This window comes from Scomber japonicus, chromosome 12, assembly GCF_027409825.1.
Source record: "Scomber japonicus isolate fScoJap1 chromosome 12, fScoJap1.pri, whole genome shotgun sequence".
Taxonomy (NCBI): Eukaryota; Metazoa; Chordata; class Actinopteri; order Scombriformes; family Scombridae; genus Scomber; species Scomber japonicus.
The window spans coordinates 20903790-20921417 of record NC_070589.1 but is presented as its reverse complement, the minus strand read 5'-3'; the positions used below and the strand labels follow the sequence as shown (position 1 = coordinate 20921417).

Sequence of the window (17628 nt, the reverse complement as noted above, 5' to 3'; positions counted from 1 at the left end):
TTTATCCACTTGATTGCATTTTATGACTATACTGTAGCTTTTAAAATTGGATGGGGGACAGTAGAATATTCATGCAGATGGACTTGGATTTGGCATATCAGTCACTGGCATCTCTGAGATCCTGTGATGCCTATGAGTCATTGCCACACGTTTCTGTTGTATTTAAAGGTCGAATCCAATTATTATACACCAATTTCTTCCATCTGAATTTGCATGGTACTTATATGGTCTCCTCCAAGTAGACACAATAATCCAACATTTTTGCTATCCTCCCACCTTTTTTTTTTTTTTTTTTTACCACCATATATATCACCACAGCTGTGACCAGGAAACTGAGCCAATATTCAAATCAGGGACTGAAAAGATTCCAACTACCATAATGAAAAAAATAGTCTCACTATGGTGCTAAGCTCTCTGCCAAGAACTATCCTCTGATAGTCTCACATAAACGGACCAAAGAAGCTTTAATATCAGCCAGTGCCACATCTGCATGCAGCAGGATGTCAGCCCTTATTACACTGCATTTGGAAATTATATTTGAAACTAGCAGAAAAGAAGAGCTGAAAAATATGCTGTAACGGATATTTTTACCACATTTGAGGGTTTTTGCTGCTGTAACTGGCTTCCCTTAGATATCAATTATATAGATATATTGATCCACGAGCAAGCTGCAGATTGTTCAATATTAAAGAATTTCAGATTTCATTGTTTTCGGAGCAGAATTTCTATATTACAATTATTTTTGATTGATACATTCCTCCCGCCTCTCTATACCATTGGAGGTCTACTTCATCACCGGAGGAAAACAGTTTCATCCACTGGCTCCACCTCATTCTCCTTTCGACTGTAGAGAGAGTGTGTAGGGGGGCAACAGGCTTTATATTCCTTTCTGCAGGCTGCAAGTCAACAGACTAAAAAGCATCTCTTCAATCTGTGGAAAAAGGGAGGAGTTGGGTTCTGGGCAGCTACTACACAAAGAAAGAAACCACCGAAATCTGCAAGTATTGTCTGGCTCTGGGAGAGGGAGATGGAGGAGTGAAAGATCTGAGCAACAGGGGTAAGCCTCTCCGGATTTTCAAAGTGATTGCCTCTGGGAGTGAAGCCGTCGCTTACATCTGCAATTATCACGTCTATTTATCTATTGATGAAGGACTGTTGATGGTTATGGTTTTTGTTAATGGAGTGATTCAGCTGTTTTTCTCATGAAGGAATCATTATGTAAATCAATTTTACCTTCCCCAAGGAGCTCAGTTCCTTTGTTTATATTCTCATGGCAAAGAATTTTCAAGCTTGAACAGTGGGACAGCTGCGCATTAGGACTTCTGACGCTGCTACCTGGAATTTTTGATACATACACCCGGAGATGGTTGTGAAGAAAGCCAGTGTGTGTAAATTGGGGGAAGTCTAAGGTGGGCTATTAAGAAACCGTATTTGGTAAAGGAGCGTCTGCCTTGACACAAACAATTATGGTCAAAGCACCCACATCTGAATCAATTGCCCTCGGGCCACACAAACAAAATGATGCCCAAGAGACTACGCTTCAAAACACTGAGTCCAGCTCACTTAAGCCGACATGGAAAGAGATTACTGTGGATTTCATAATGAGGACCAAGATCCATGGTTTGAAGTTTGTCTTCTTTCCAGACAAGTCCAAACCACAGCGGGTCATCTGGATCCTGGCCTTCTTTCTTTGTTTTAGTCTCCTCATCACCTGGTCCGGGAACCGAATCCTGTACCTGATGTCCTACCCTGCTATCACTAAGATCTACATGGTGTGGGCTCACAACATGTCCTTCCCAGCAGTGACTTTCTGCAATAAAAATGTTTTCCGTGTATCCACCCTGACCAGGGATGATCTTTATCACAGCGGCTACTGGATGGACCTCATGTATCTTAATCACACAGTGATGGAGAAGAGCCTGGCCATCCTTAAGGAAAACCACAAGCAGGGTCTCCTGAGCCTGCTGGATTTCAATAACTACACCCCACCCCCTGATTACCGTGTCAACACCACCGAGATGATGGGTCGCCTCGGTCACCAGCTGGAGGAGATGCTGCTTGAGTGCAGGTTTCGTGGTGAAACCTGTACCCACAAAAACTTCAGCACTGTATGTACAGAAAGAAAGATAGCCGTTGTCAGGGTGGAAATGCATGTTGTTTACAAGGTGTATTAATAATTCATGTGAGTATTTGATAATGCTCTATCCTGCAGGTATTCTTTAGTGTGTGTTGATGTTTCAAAGCTGCAAACAAGCCTGTCCTGTTTTTGCCTCTCAAATATGACAGCTTTACCTTATTAAATTTGATGTCTTGGTGAAGTCACTCAAGAAAACAAACGCAACATTTCCTTCATGCTTTGGTGCAAATCAATCTCATGTCCTCATCAATGAGTAAAACGTGTAGTTTGTAGTTTTTGGAATGTCTCAATGTGGTTTATATTCACCTGGACAATTTCTTGAGCCAATTTCTATTATGCTTTTTTTGCTTTATAACCTGTGACAACAATATGAAGGCAGAAAGATTTGAGCATTAATAATTGAGGAATTATTTGAACTGATTTACGAGCATGTGTAGTATATGGTCTTGTTTCAAAAATGTGCCTCAGCCTCCCATGAATATGAATGGGTGTAAGTCTGTTAAACCCATTCACTGCTGAGGAAGTGGATGGCGTTTGCAACCCACAGTTACAGTATTCCAGACTTCAACACAAACCAGCAGCTGGTAGTGTCATCAAAAAATATTCAAAAGGCTAAATAGGGACACATCTGCAACGAGAAGTCTGCATGCATAGTGACTAATTATAAAAAAATTAATCTGGGAACACACTTTTATTTTATATAAAAGATTTAAATACGTACCTTTGCAAATGGAGATCAAGGCAGATTCCAGTTGTAAAAATCAAACATATAACTGACACTTGAAATGAAAAGCCCTGCAAGAAAACTACAGGCTGTCAGCCATCCATTGAGCTTCCGCCATCCATCTTCCATCACGGCCAATTTGGTTCATAACTGAGATTTAAAGTGTGTTGTGTGCTCTCTTGCTAATGCTATGGCTGAGTGAAGCTCCCATTGTATCTAATTAGTTGTTCTAGTTACATTTAAATCCTATAACACACTTAGCAGTAACTGTAGACGGTGTCTTGCAGCTTTGCAGACCTTATAGGCTGCAGGGAGAAGGAATCAAATCTCTGTCTCATCTGTCAGAGCTGGATGTAAGTCTGTCTGACTCTGGACATGCAACACTGACTGTGATCTCTTGAGATAAGTTCTGACATGCTTGTTGAGTTTTTGCCAGCAGCCCTCTTACCACAACCCTACCTACATTTTATATGATGAAAACTTACCAATAGATGGATGTTTTAAATTGTATTTTTACAGTGTGACATGTTCTTTAGCGACATTATTGACCAAAACGGCAAAAACTTCTCACCAGCCACAATTTGTTGTCATGGTGATACAGAATATGACCAATTACTGTCTGACAAGTAAAGATATTTGACAACCATAATCATTACTGTAGCAAATATTGGTCAGTGTAGCAAACTGCTTTTAACTTCTACAGTATTGGTTTTATATGGAAGCAAGAAAGGCTGTAATAATTGCATTTTAAAAGCAACTAAACACAACTGTAAATGTAACCACTACAGAATAGTAATGTTGAAATTTAATTACCATAGCACTGAAGTATTTTTATGTGGTTTGAATCCCCCCTTTTGAATTTTACAGAAGCTAATTTAATTTAATTTAATTTAATTTCAGATAGATCATTCAAGTGTCTGGGCATGTCAGTCGCTTCAGAACTGTTTGCTGGCTATCCTGAATGCTCAAGTTTGAATTTTTCATGTTGAATTTTGGTGAATTCAAGGTGCTAAATTTAATTAATCCAATTCAACCAATCTGATTGTTAGACTTGGTCCAAAATTGACCAGCTGGGTTTAAGTAACTTGAATATAGTGTTTTTTGTTTTTGAAGTTGCACCACTTCAAATTACCTCCTGGAAATTTCAAAAAGGAGAATTCAAACCCCATAAATTGTTGGGGATATTAATTTCTAATACACAATATTCAGTAATGACTAAATTCTGCAGTAAGGTGTTAAGTTGATTGTAAGATTAAAATCTTATGGCTCCCCTAATTTTATGATCTATTTTTCCAGTACAGTCTTGATCATCCACACTCTCCCCAATTAAATATGTCATTGTTTGCTGAGGACATAAATTAGCAGATATTTGCATATGCAACTGTGCTGAACTTATGTGCAGTTTACAGTATATATGTCAGCCATAAGTAGCTGTTTGTCACAATTTGGCATGATATAAAATTATTATGACAGCTGTTTATAGTGGCATTTATCACTGCAGGTTTTTACCTTTGAATGCATGATGAATAGATATTCCTGTTCTTCAGAGTATTGCATAACTAATCAATTCTACAGTTTGATAGTCTTATCCTAAATTATTAGTTTTATCAAGAATTTACTGAACACCTCAAGCTATATTCAGACTTTTAAGCTTTCTTAGTCTTTATATACCAAAGCCTGAGTTCAAATTATAATGTCAACATTTCTAATCCCAATACAGATTTATTTTTACTTTCCTGGCAACCAGGATGGGGAATATTCCAATCACAAGGAAAATCAATAAAATTGAAAACGTGTCAACTGTGAGCACTGAAGCAAGAGCTGGAAATAAATAACTTTAGTTAACTGGATTAATTAAACCAGAAATATACTGGTGGGAGAAAACCTGCTGTAGAGATTGTACATCACACTGTATTACCGCTGAGCTTCACTGGCACAGGTTCGGTCTCTTAACAAGTTAGTCAGTCAAGACACACAAATGTCATTTACAAACCCAATTTAGCGTTTGTGTGTCCAGAGAGCTTCCACCTCATATGATTCCTATTTTATGACAGCAAAATAGTACATTCACTCTAAATGACTTGGGGGAAATTTGGAGTGAAATTGGGTAAAGATTGATAGCTGCTGCTTCTGCTAAGGAATGCACATTAATTTCTCAAATCAGAGTCAAGCGTCTGTTTAAAGCCTGCGCTGCTTACTCTGATAATCTCAAAACCTCTGTAATGATTACCTGTCTTCCACAATCATAGGCTGATGTGTAATACATCTCGTCCCCACACACTGCTTTACCACAGCACTGTGAAAAGGGTTTGACTTTTCATATACTCACCTGTTGTTTGTGTTTATTCTTTTTTACAGATATACACACGCTACGGAAAATGTTACACTTTCAACTCTGGATTAGATGGCAACCCACTGCTGACCACGTTGAAAGGTGGCACGGGGAACGGCTTGGAGATCATGCTGGATATTCAGCAGGATGAATATCTGCCTGTTTGGGGAGAGACAGGTCAGTGCAGCTTTTAGCACCATTCTGACATTTACAGTAAAATTTAACTTGCCTTTGTCGTCTCAAAAAGAGATTTTCCGAGGTCTTATCCTTCACTTTACTGCCTATTCTTTATCTTTACTGCAGAATCTGCACTACACAGAAGTGATGTACAACCTTGTTTAATAAAATATTATCTTGATATGTTTCTCCAGAACTACAACTGACATCATTGCATTCAGTGACATGTTGTATCCAATTCATGGTTGGCAACAATATCATTTGACTGCACATTTTTAAAATGAACAGCAAGTCTTTGGTTATAAATATTAGTCCAGCATGCTAATATATATTATACTTATATGATATACATTTCTAGCAATGGGGTTTAGGAGCATGCAGCATCAATACCAACGGAAGGATAAAGAGCCAAAAAGCGGGTTACCATAGCGACCATACCTGTTGTTACATTGTCTGGCGTGCTGTATCCACAGATGAAACCTCCTACGAAGCAGGCATCAAGGTTCAGATCCACAGCCAGGATGAGCCGCCCTTCATTGACCAACTGGGATTTGGTGTGGCCCCTGGTTTTCAAACTTTTGTGTCATGTCAGCAACAACTGGTACCTAATGTTCAGCCTCCTCTCCTCCAACCTCAACCGTTTTGCTCCGCTTCATTCTGTGTTTGTCCCCAAATCCTCACCAGCCACTGCCCATTACCTCTGTGTCACAGAGCCCGGAGCAAAATCAGATCTTTGGTTTACCTTGTGTGGGAAATGTGTTGTACACCAGTGAATCTTGGTACAAGTAAATAAAACTGAGGAATTATTGCAGCCAAGGAATATTGATAGAACAGGGCCAACTAATGATTAGATGCAAGTACTAAACCAAACTGTGTTTGCTTTAGAGCAAAAATAGCCCCATACTACACAGCATGAAAAACTATCTGGCAGCTCAGAGTGTTTCATAGTGAGCCTTCACTACTTTTAGCCTGAGTGCAGTTATTTGAATGCTGTTAAAATTGTCTCTAGTGGTGTATCAAAGATGAGGCAGAGAAAATCTTCGAGACTTGCAGAAATCGCACAGCCATGGTCAGCAGGATTTAATGATAAAAACAGATCTAATTAATAAAAAATAAACCTTGCTAGAATTTTTGAAAAAGAGATTTAATTAACACTCTTCAAAGCAATTGTTAACATACTAATGAATATTAAGAATGAGTGTTGCTAAAATAGTCTGCTGGCAGCAGCATTTAGCCAGAATCAGACTGCTTTAAAGACTCACTATAAATAACTAACCTATGAAGACTCCTTCTCAAGGCTAAATATATCTTGAGGGAAAAATATTAAAATCATCATCATGTTTTTGATGTCAAATTGAGCTATTAAAAGAGGCCTGGTGCACCTATTTCACAATTTCACAAATATTTACAGTATGCATCATTAGATTAGGAAGAGGACACACTGCTATTTCTAAGACATATTTAAAATTCTCCTATGATTTAGGGACATTGTTAAATGAGTGTTTTAACACATTATGTTCTGGGAAGCAGAAAGATCTTTGACAGGTTTGTTGACTGTAGAAAATTAGATCTTAGCTCTAAACTTTCCCTTCAATGCAGTCAGTGAAGGATGAAGAGTAATAACTATAGTGCAGAATTGATTGCCAAGGCTGTGTGCAAGGTCATAACACTAAGCTCACATGGATTTCCTATCCAAATCTAATGACACTGTAAAGAGGTTTTGTGATGTTGCCAAGACAACACATTAAAATTGTGTCCCTTTTGTAGTCTACACAAGAGTAGCATACAGACTAAAACAACGGTCTTTGCTTTCCAAACCAGAACAGTGACTGGATAGAGAAATGTCATTTGACAAAGAGCAAAAACCTCATTGTAAGTCAGAGGAAAATGGCAACTGTGCCACGAAGGATTTTAGATTTTCACAAATGATTACCTTTGAGATCAAGAGTATTTCTGTATTGTGCTGCAGGCTGATTAAAATTTCCACCACATACTCAGACCTCGTCAAGTTTTGAAGAGATGGATGCTCAAGCTGTGAATTAAATTAATTACTTTAACAATCATTCATGCTTAATTTAAATGATTTTGCTCTGAAGTTAATGGTGTTGGTCAGTTCATGAGCATGAGATAAACAATCAAAATACAATACTACACCCTTATGTTAGCAGAATAACATGGGAAGACTGAGACAGAGTTTTGGTCTAATGAAACAGACACTTGGACACCACAAAGATGGCTATTTTTGTTTTTTTTGGGAAGCAGTTTTGAAACATGTAATGTGTCTCTATCTTTCTCTGTCTCTGTCTCTCTCTCACTCTATGAATGTTGTAAAATGCCCCAAGTGTATCATCATTCAGCCATTTCCAAGAAATGAATTTGGTATATTAATCACCATTTGGAAGTTCCTCTCTAGAACACAAATTACACAGATTGTCATTTATAACCATGACACGAGCGCCCACATCGGTGACAGCTAAAAGACGTGTTTATGACCTAAGAGATGTGCTGAATTAATTAGACTGTCATTAAAGTCTGGCCAGCATTAATTTCAGTCAGTCTCCAATGAGTATAGTGACACGACTCTCAATGTAATAATAGACATCTGGATGAAGCACTTATGATTTCAAGACTTTTCATTTGTAAAGCTTCTGTCAGAAGAATTAAATTTTTAATAGGAGTCTTTGACTTGTGAGCCCAGAGAGACATGAAGACCACACCTCCAAATTCTGGGCTTGAATAATGTAATGGTTGAAACTGAACTGTGTCTTCACACAAGCTTGAGAGGAAGTAAGAAGAGAATGGCTAAATCACAACCCACCAGTGCACCAATGCTGCAGAGTGTTCACGTGCCGTTGGGAGCTGTAGCTGTTTTGTTGTTTTAATAACAACCGGTTGTCTTACTATCAAGAAGGGTTGACCACTTTCTATCCCTTGCTTTGCTGTTGCTATTTTTTTGATAATGATGTGGGCTATATTCCCTCACTCCTCGCCTAGATGAGACGTCCTATGAGGCCGGCATAAAGGTACAGCTACACGCTCAGTCAGAGCCTCCTTTCCTCCATGAGCTCGGCTTCGGGGTCGCCCCCGGCTTCCAAACCTTTGTTTCCACCCAAGAGCAGAGGGTAGCGTATATGTTTGTCTGGGCTTGCTGCATGCCACAAAATACTGTATTGTTAAGTAGCTACACCCCCAATGTCAAGTTCCACACTTTCATCCACTGTGCCCCCCCCCACCCCCGAGGAATGAATTCATCTGCCCCTCCCTCTGTGTGGCTGAAGCAACCACATGCAACATCTGTACTCCTTTCCTTTCGTCATTATCTTCTCTGTTTAATAGATAAAGTAAAGAGAGCAGCTAATGTGTATCATTATAGCTTAAGCCATTCACCCGAGTCTTTGTCTTCATCAAAGCTGTTGTTTGGCTTTACCCATTCACTGCGATACACGGTTCTGTTAACTTTTTTTTTGTTTGTTTATTCTGCCTTTTTGTGCCACTGGGTTGGTCCACTGGACCGCTCCTTAATATCATCTGGAGGGACCAGACAATGCGATTCATTAGGTTTTATTACCCACGAGAACCCTGGCATCAGTTCGAAGTCTGGCCTTTATTGCACTTGGGTTTTATATCCAGTGTAACTTCAGTTATGAGAGTCTGTGGGCTTGAAATGGAGTTCAGTAAAGGCTAAATCATGTTTGCCAGTTGATGTCAACCCCTGCAGTGAATTGCGCTCTTATCTCTGTCACTTTCTATTGACAAAATGACCATTAGATTGTCATAGCTATTCTGGTTAGAGCTGCTGGAGATGATTGGCAATTACAGGTAACCTTAATAGCTGAATCATTTCTATGTGGACAATCATTTAGGCGGATGTCTATTGCATTGATTGTTGGCTACCTTCCACTGCAGTACGTTTCTATATCCAGAGATGCCCAAACATCAATGGCCTTCATAAATAATTGGTTTGTTTTTGTCATGGAAATGAGTAGTAGGCATTTAGTACAATAAATTGCAGTAAACAAGACTTTTAAAGGGTACTGAAAGTCTTGGTGGTGGTTAAATGTCAGTGTGTGCAGTACACCAAAAAACAAGTTTCTTCTAAGTGTGAAAGAGAAACATACACACACAGGGCACACTGACTGCTGCAGTTATAAGACGAGCACCTTGGGTCTAAAATTAAGTGTGAACCAAAACTTTAAAATTCAGGCATTAAATATTCCTAATTAGTGGGTTAATTTAGAATTCTGAGTTACTCATAAATGTAATGACCTGCATTTAACCTTTTTAAATGAGAGTGTGACCCCTAATGAGACGGCAAACTGAATATACAATACATCTTCACTTCATTATTACATTTATAGGGTCATGCAGTCGGGGTAGTTCCATAATAAACTTTTATTGGCTTATATTGGAAAATTTAAATAGTTAATCAACAATAAAACCATGTGTTTGTGCTGCAACAGAGAAGTTCATTCATTATGACCTATTTTCATCAAATATGTACCATAAAATAGGGATGTATGATGTCTGTTGAATTCAATACAATTCATGAAATCATTCATTTGACAAGTGTAACCTGTTTACTGTTCTAAGTCTGTTTTCAGGGTTGGTTTTGTAAAATGTCTCCATTGATTGTGGTGTCCTGTCTGAAACAACATATCTTACAGATTTCTATTAAGCCTGTCTCTATTCCCATGGTACTCTGCTTCCTACCCGGGACTAGACCTGCATCAGTAATGTTCTGCATGATATCTGCTTGCTGCTACACATGAGCAATAATGTTGGTCTGACTGGACATGTTGTGCCAATATTGTGTTAGTGCACATTGTCATTTAAATGCTTCTGTATTTTTTTTTGTTGTTTTTTTTTATGTTTGAGACATTTGTGTTGGGTTTTGTCAGCTTGTTGTCCTCTGTTGTACTTCTGCTGTGCTGGGCTCAATTTATGTTATTTGTTGTAATCCTGTGTGCTGATATACTGAGGGAAAACATATGCTGTTTGCTCTTTCAGCTTCAGTACCTCCCTCCACCTTGGGGAGATTGCAAGTCTACTCCCATAGACTCTGAATACTTCTCCACATACAGCATCACCGCCTGCCGCATTGACTGTGAAACTCGGTACCTGCTGGAGAATTGTAACTGCAGGATGGTTCACATGCCGGGTATGAATTCAGACATGACTTCACCAAAGAAGCAAATACTTGTGTCCACATGTTGTCACTTTATATGTCATGTAATTATTTTCACTTTTATGTTATTTCGAACAGGAACCTCAACAGTTTGCACACCAGAGCAGTACAAAGACTGTGCTGACCCAGCTTTAGGTGAGCCCTCACACTGTTCTGTATAAGTATGAAATATTGATGTAATAGTTATGCATTAATGTCTGAATTTAACCAAGTGCTCAGCAGCAGCACCGTGAAACTGTTCCAGCCTGTAGATAATACTTCTGTAGCATTAACTTGAAATTACTTTTGAATCTCGAATAGTGCTGATGCAAAAATAAAGCAATAAAGTAAAATTATTGTTTAAAAATTCCATTAGGAAGATTTGTGCCGTGTCTTTGCTTCGCTGATATCAAATAAATCCCATAGAGCTTTTCTTCCCTCTCTGTATTATAGCGTCAGTCATTATTTGCTTTCATGGAAAGTGAACGATGGCAGCAGTTTTCTGTCGTGTGAGATATTTTAAGCAGAAACCGAGAGCCTGTGTGTGCAGGTTTGTTTGATTGTTCGCAGTAATCACACTATTTTTAAATGATTTTGATCATCCACAGACTTTTTGGTAGAGAAAGACAACGATTACTGTGTCTGTCAGACCCCCTGCAACATGACTCGCTATGGCAAGGAGCTGTCCATGGTTAAGATCCCCAGTAAGGCATCTGCTAAATATCTGGCTAAGAAATTCAACAAAACTGAGCAATATATTGGGTAAGTATAATTTAGAAGCAGTTAGTTGTTCAAATAATGGCCTGTTTTTTTATTTTATTTTAATGGCTTGATGTACTGTATGGCAAAGCATGATCTGAGTCTCCATCGTTCACCTTCAATGTAACAATAATGAGAGAGAGTTACACAGGAAATGTGATATGTCATTTGGCGTTGTGTGATATGACCAGAAATAAAATCTGTGGGGTGTGCTCTTGTCTGCCCTCTCTCCAGAGAAAATATATTGGTCTTGGACATCTTCTTTGAAGCTCTGAATTACGAGAAGATTGAGCAGAAGAAGGCCTATGAAATTGCAGGGCTTCTCGGTAAGACACAGGTTCATTGAGACACAAAAATATGGTCGACCTTGGTATCAGCACTCTCAGTGGGCCCCTGCCACATATTTCACATTGTTTGTTCACGACCGGTGCTCTGAGGTTCCCTCTTTGAACTTGTGAATCAGGCTGAACATATTTTCATAATCTGATGTTCTTGCAAGGGCAGCCAGGTTGCATCTGATGAAAAGTTGGGGCTGTATGGACACTTTACAATTCTGCTCAGATTTCTGCAAGAGATAGTGAATTAGAAGTGACAGCATCAGGAATAGTTTCACACACCATTGTTCAATTACTGTACCTGCCAATATCTGTTCATCTCTCTCTTTTCTAGGTGACATTGGAGGTCAGATGGGGCTGTTTATTGGAGCCAGTGTTTTAACAATACTGGAAATATTTGACTATCTATATGAGGTAAAGTGCTGGTTTTGTGCTAATTAAAATTCATTATAACAATAACTAATTCATTATATTTTTATACCAGTATATTTAAAAGCAGTGATTAAGTGTGAAACTTAAGGCTAGTATGAAGCTACAGCTAGCAGTTGGTTATTTAGCATAGAGACAGGAAACAGCCTGCTTGTCTCTGTCCAAAAGTTACCAAATTTGTTCCACTGTTAAATTTTTTGAGGGCAATATATAGTGGATGAATGTACACACTCAGCATTGTTAAAGAACCTCACGTACAATGGTAGACAGTTAATATATTGTCCTGTGTAGTACATATAGGGAGTTATTGCACACATGGCACCAGAGCAGTTAACATGCAAGATAGTCCAGCACACAACAAATTGTCACTTTTACACTGCAGTTTCTATACAGATTAAATATGAAAGATATAAAGTATTAATTGGTGAGCTTTAGAGATGCTCGCAGGGTGGATTTTGTAGCAGTTGGACAGAGGCAGTCTAACTGTTTCCCCATTTTTACTCCACATACTAAGCTAACAAACTGCTTCATGTTGAGTGTACAGACAGGATAATATCAATCTAACTCTCGCCAAGAAAGCCTATTTCCTAAATTATGAAGAGACTCAAGGTTTGACAGCTGATTGATTTTACACCAAGTCAAATTATTAACAGACAGTATTTGATTGTTTTATTGTCACTATATGCATTTAATCTGTGTGTAATCTCTATCTGATGTTTTTGCATTCAGGTGTTTAAGGATAAGGTTTTGGGTTACTTCATACGCAAGAAACGACCACAGCGTTGTCAGAGCGACAATCTGGTAATTTTTATCTCTCAGAATGCATTTCTTTGTATGAAATTAATGTGGTGTATCTGAAATAAGCTCAGGCACAACAACACACTTGAAGTTGAAATGCTTTTAATGAACAGCACCAGAGAGAAAGAAAAAAGTACACCACATTATGTCAACATTAGTTTTCATTTTCCATGCAGAGGAGATGTATTTTTGTAGTAAACATAATCATAAATAATACATAAACTTTGTTTTCACTGCACAGTATGAATATGTAATCAGTGCAATATTACACATAATAATACAATACTCTTTATTTACATGGTGAATATTAGAGAAAACAAGCACAAATTATTCTCCATGACAACAAAAATCTACAGTAGGTTTACAGATGGAATACAGATGAGTATTGACTTTGTAAGTCTATTTTTCCAGGCCTTTTGTTTATCAGATGTTTTGCTGCTTGAGTGCCCTTAAACCTCAACGCATGGACAAGTAGAAGTGAATTGTCCTTTTAATCATGACTCATATCTACTCTTATACTCAGACTGTTTGAGTTTATCCTGCATGCAATCCCACTTTTGGACACACATTGTCAGTGACAATGATGTAATTACAGTCCACTTAGAGCTGGGAAAGTTGTTATTGTATTTTGATTTTTCCACTTTATTTCTTGCAGTGTGATTAAAGGACATTTATAATATCTTCATAATAAGAGCAGGAGAGTAAGCAGAAGGCAAAATGAGGTTTGGAGACATTATGAACATTTCATGATCAACCTGTTTTCAAAGCCTTCAGGACAGTAAAACCCATTTAAACTTCAAGATGAAACCCAGAGTAATGTGAGACATTTCTGTTCTGCCCTAAATCACAGCATTTTGTAGAGCCCCTATGGTTTAACAGAACATATCTAGAGGCACCACCAGTTCCCTAGCATCCAGTAGAAATTATTTACGACTCAAATGCACCTTCTAAATATCAGTAATCAGCAAATGTTGAGCACATACTGCTGACTCAAGCCTGTACCCAAAGATGGAAAAGTGGATTTTACAGTCTCTAATTGTAGAACCATTGGAATATTTCCTGAGCTGAGTAAAATTGATTACTAAACTTGATTACTTTCAGACAATTTGTAAAAATCTACCCAATTGTTTGTACACCAGGGCACTCACTACTCACTGGTGCATCAGTACTATGATGATGAACGCACAGATGGCAGGAAATTATTCAGTGTTGTGCTCCTTCTAGACTTTGCAGCAACATTTCTGTCTTTGATTTTGTTGCCATTTTCATTGTTGAATTTTCACCTTCAGCTCTTGCCTTGATGGAGCATTACCTCTCTGGTAGAACACAGATAATAAATTTTGATTGATTTGATAAATCAATTTGATTATGAGATTAACTTATGATTTATCCTAAAAATGCTGATATGTGGACAACTTAACTCTGTTCTGTTCTTTGTAAACTTAAGTAGAGCCGAGAAAGAATCTGTGAATTATCATTGCTTTTTATTTTCTTTATTATTATTTTGTATTAATGCTACGATAATAAAACGGTTGTCTCTCTGACAATCAAAGCACTATCAAATTGAGTGAAGAATAACTGAAACTTTGTGTCTTTTAATGCAAATAGATCAACTTTGCATCCTAAAGTGTAATAACCATCTAATCCAATTCTTTCTCACAAGTCTAAATAACCGCTATAAAAGACAATCTCTCTCTGCAGCTCACTGGTGGAATAACTTACAGAAGCAAATACACTTCCTCTTTTCTGGTGCTGTTTTAATCAAAAGCATTCAAGCTGACTCTTCTTAAGTACAGACATTTCCTTTTATCCTCTGAGTATACTTTATCTAGCAATTTGCATCCAGCCTTCTTGGCAGAACGTTGGAAATGCAAGCTCTGTTTCTCTCTTATGTGTCAAACAAGCCCAGGACTTTATTATCACAAGCAATAATGCAGCATGCAAAAAAAAGACTGCACCAATTTTTTCTTCAAGCGAGTGAGAAAGTCATGGGTTTTTCCCCCCCCGCATGAGGATTGTGTTCTTGCATGTACAGTTGCCTCGGGTTCAGTGTTTGGTTTGGTAGCTGATGTGAAAGAACAGAAAAAAAGTTGGTTCTTCTCTTTAGTGTAAGTGAAGATAAAGTACGGTAAAGTTAAGCCAATACAGTTTTGAAGGAGGTTATTTTTTTAGACCGATTGTGGGAGAATCAGTTTTTATAAGTTCAAACAGTAGACAGTAGATGAAGCATTTCCTTAGTGGCCTGATATTTATGTCATGCTTTTACCAGAGACTTTGATAGTGTGATATGTACTATATTCTGCTCCATTCATGTCATTATATTCACCTGCTTACAATAAATCATCCTCTGTTCTTCTTTTTTTCTCATATTCAATAACACTTTTTTTTCCAACTAGTCCATTGCCATATCTTCACTCAAACAACCCAACAGCGAAGTAAAGCATTTAGTTCTTTTTAGTTTTAAGTTTGACTCAGTGACCGTCAACACTTCTGTCTTTTGCTTTTCCCACTTATTAAACAAAATCAAATCTTGTGTTCAAAAGCCACCTTCCTTCACTTCTTAAATGAGGGGAAAACACAACAAGCAATATTCCCTCCAACAATTAGCTTCTAGCATTTGCATTGTGTTTTATTTTCATCTCAGTCACCCTCACCCATCTTTCTTTTCATCATGTCTATTCCAGGAGTTTCCAGAGAACCCAACCAGCCCTGGTGTCACGCCTAATCATGCCCCCAGGTAGCACACCCCATTGATAATAGATGCTCCCTCCCATGCTGTCCCTCTCTTTCATACATACTTAAGACCATCTCATACATCATTTCCTCAGTGGCTACAAATGACTTGGTTGGCTGTAGTAGACAAGCAACCTAAAAAGGGGTAATTATCCGACTGCAGTGAGCAATTGAACATCTGCCACTGAATCAGGACAGGTTAGCTTGTTGTGTTTCTGTATTTATTGGCTTTACAGAAGACATGAGTTGGTTGGATTCTCCAATTGCACAAAGATTTGACTTCCTTCACTATATAAAACATGTTCCTTTTTACTGAATAATGATGCCTTCTTCTCATAGCCCAGCACTCCTGTGAAAACATATTATATATTTATTGAATTGTTGTACAAAAAGCTGAACCACCTGAGATCTATTTGTTTCCCTGCAGCACAGATTTCCATTTAGAGGCAATGCATTTGAGGCTCATGCCAGATAACATCACTAGATGCATTACTTTGTGATGTTATCACAGGTCTGCATGCAGTGAGTTTGCACAAAACTATAAATGGTTCTTTGTCTGCTGGAATAGCCATTTTGCCAACAGGACTACCGATGGTTGTTATCCACATATCAGCAGTTGTCTATTCAGCAAGCATCTTTGCACATTCAAGGACACGCAGAAATATGTGGATGTTTCAACTTCCGTAACTATAAGAATTTGACATGCTAGTGAAAAAAACAGGACTAAAAATATGCTGTTTTCTTTCTCCTCTCCCTCCTTTCATTCATCTTTCCCTACCTGTCCCTTATTTACTTTACACTCTCTTTTCACTACCTGTGTGAAACATATGCGATGTGGCTGATGTTGGAACTTCCAAATCTGTTGTATTCATTACCTCATCATTGTCAACATATGTTTCTGTCATTCATTGTCCTCCATGATATTCTTGTGTGGTAATATTGATCATTTTTTTCTGTCTTTGCACAATTTGTCCTCGTTTCATATTTCTTTTTTTCTCCCCCCATGTCACATTCATGATCGTCCCCATCACTCTCATTTTACCTGTGGCTCATACCTTTCTTCTGTTTCTTCATCATCATTATCATCATCACTCCCGTCATCGCCCCTCCCTTAATCCGGTTGAACTCGTCTTCCCTCCTTTCCCTTCCCTCTGTTTTGCAGAGCACCTGTGACACCCTCCGGAGTCACTCGGACAGTCTCGGATTCACGCCGAACATGTTACCTCGTCACCCGACTCTAGGAAACTTTGAGGAGTTTGCTTGTTGACAACATAAAGTAGGGGTGGGGTGGCACATCTGGGGACTTGACAGCAAACTGTGAAATAATTTATGTATTTAACAGAAAAAGGTTTGAGTTGTATACTCAAAAAAGTATAGTAGAGTTTATCCTTGCCTGAATAGAAATAGAATACTATCATCAGAAAAAAGACCACTTCCAAAACAGAACTCAGGTTTAACTGCCATGCCAAGGCATCAGTGTTAATTTATTCATGTTTCATTTTGTGGATTTTGTTCTTCTCATCCAGTCACTTTAGAGTATACAATCAGTAAAGATTAATGTGTCCCCAAAAAAAAAAGGGATTCTGAACTGTGTTACGATGAGTTACGTAGTACTGTTGTGCTAGTTTTGCTATACATCAATCAAAACAAAAAACAAAAAAACATGTGAATTGGTATGTGTAGCATTGCAGTTTCTTATCAGTGTACCGTCTACAGCAAACAGCTTCATGCTGTTTAGAGTGACCTTATACCTGTCACCACTTAGAACAGGAGAGCCTCTCTGAAGGTTGCTCGACTTTGATGAGCTGATCGTTGGTCAAAAGAGCTGCTTCTTCATTGCCTTTTGCTACTATGATGCTTTGAATTGTCTCATTACTTAGATGACTGTGCTTACTCAATTTGAAAATCAAAGAAGAACTTGATTATTTGTATATATGCAAGTATTTCATTTGATCCCGGGACAACAGAAATGGCTGAGTTGGATGTTTTTGTTCACTTTAGGCACTTTTTACACACAGTAAAGGTTAAAAAAAAGGTGGT

General features: G+C 38.2%; 1 protein-coding gene across 1 annotated transcript; it reads left to right on the top strand.

Annotated features, from left to right (window-relative positions):
- Positions 1-1466: 1466 nt before the first annotated feature.
- asic1c (acid-sensing (proton-gated) ion channel 1c) lies at positions 1467-16863 on the top strand. The gene is made up of 11 exons (XM_053329468.1): positions 1467-2108; positions 5220-5370; positions 5844-5971; positions 10378-10528; positions 10634-10690; positions 11143-11296; positions 11528-11619; positions 11963-12042; positions 12787-12858; positions 15540-15592; positions 16751-16863. The coding sequence occupies exons 1-11, from the start codon at positions 1467-1469 to the stop codon at positions 16827-16829; spliced, it is 1659 nt and encodes a 552-aa protein (XP_053185443.1). The 3' UTR covers positions 16830-16863.
- Positions 16864-17628: the final 765 nt, after the last annotated feature.

Bases quoted from the DNA above. Each gene is read 5' to 3' on its own strand.
- asic1c (XM_053329468.1), top strand. From the start codon at position 1,467: ATGGTCAAAGCACCCACATCTGAATCAATTGCCCTCGGGCCACACAAA. The intron at 2,109-5,219 runs GTATGTACAGAA...TCTTTTTTACAG, and splicing joins CCCACAAAAACTTCAGCACT to ATATACACACGCTACGGAAA. The intron at 12,043-12,786 runs GTAAAGTGCTGG...TTTTGCATTCAG, and splicing joins TATTTGACTATCTATATGAG to GTGTTTAAGGATAAGGTTTT.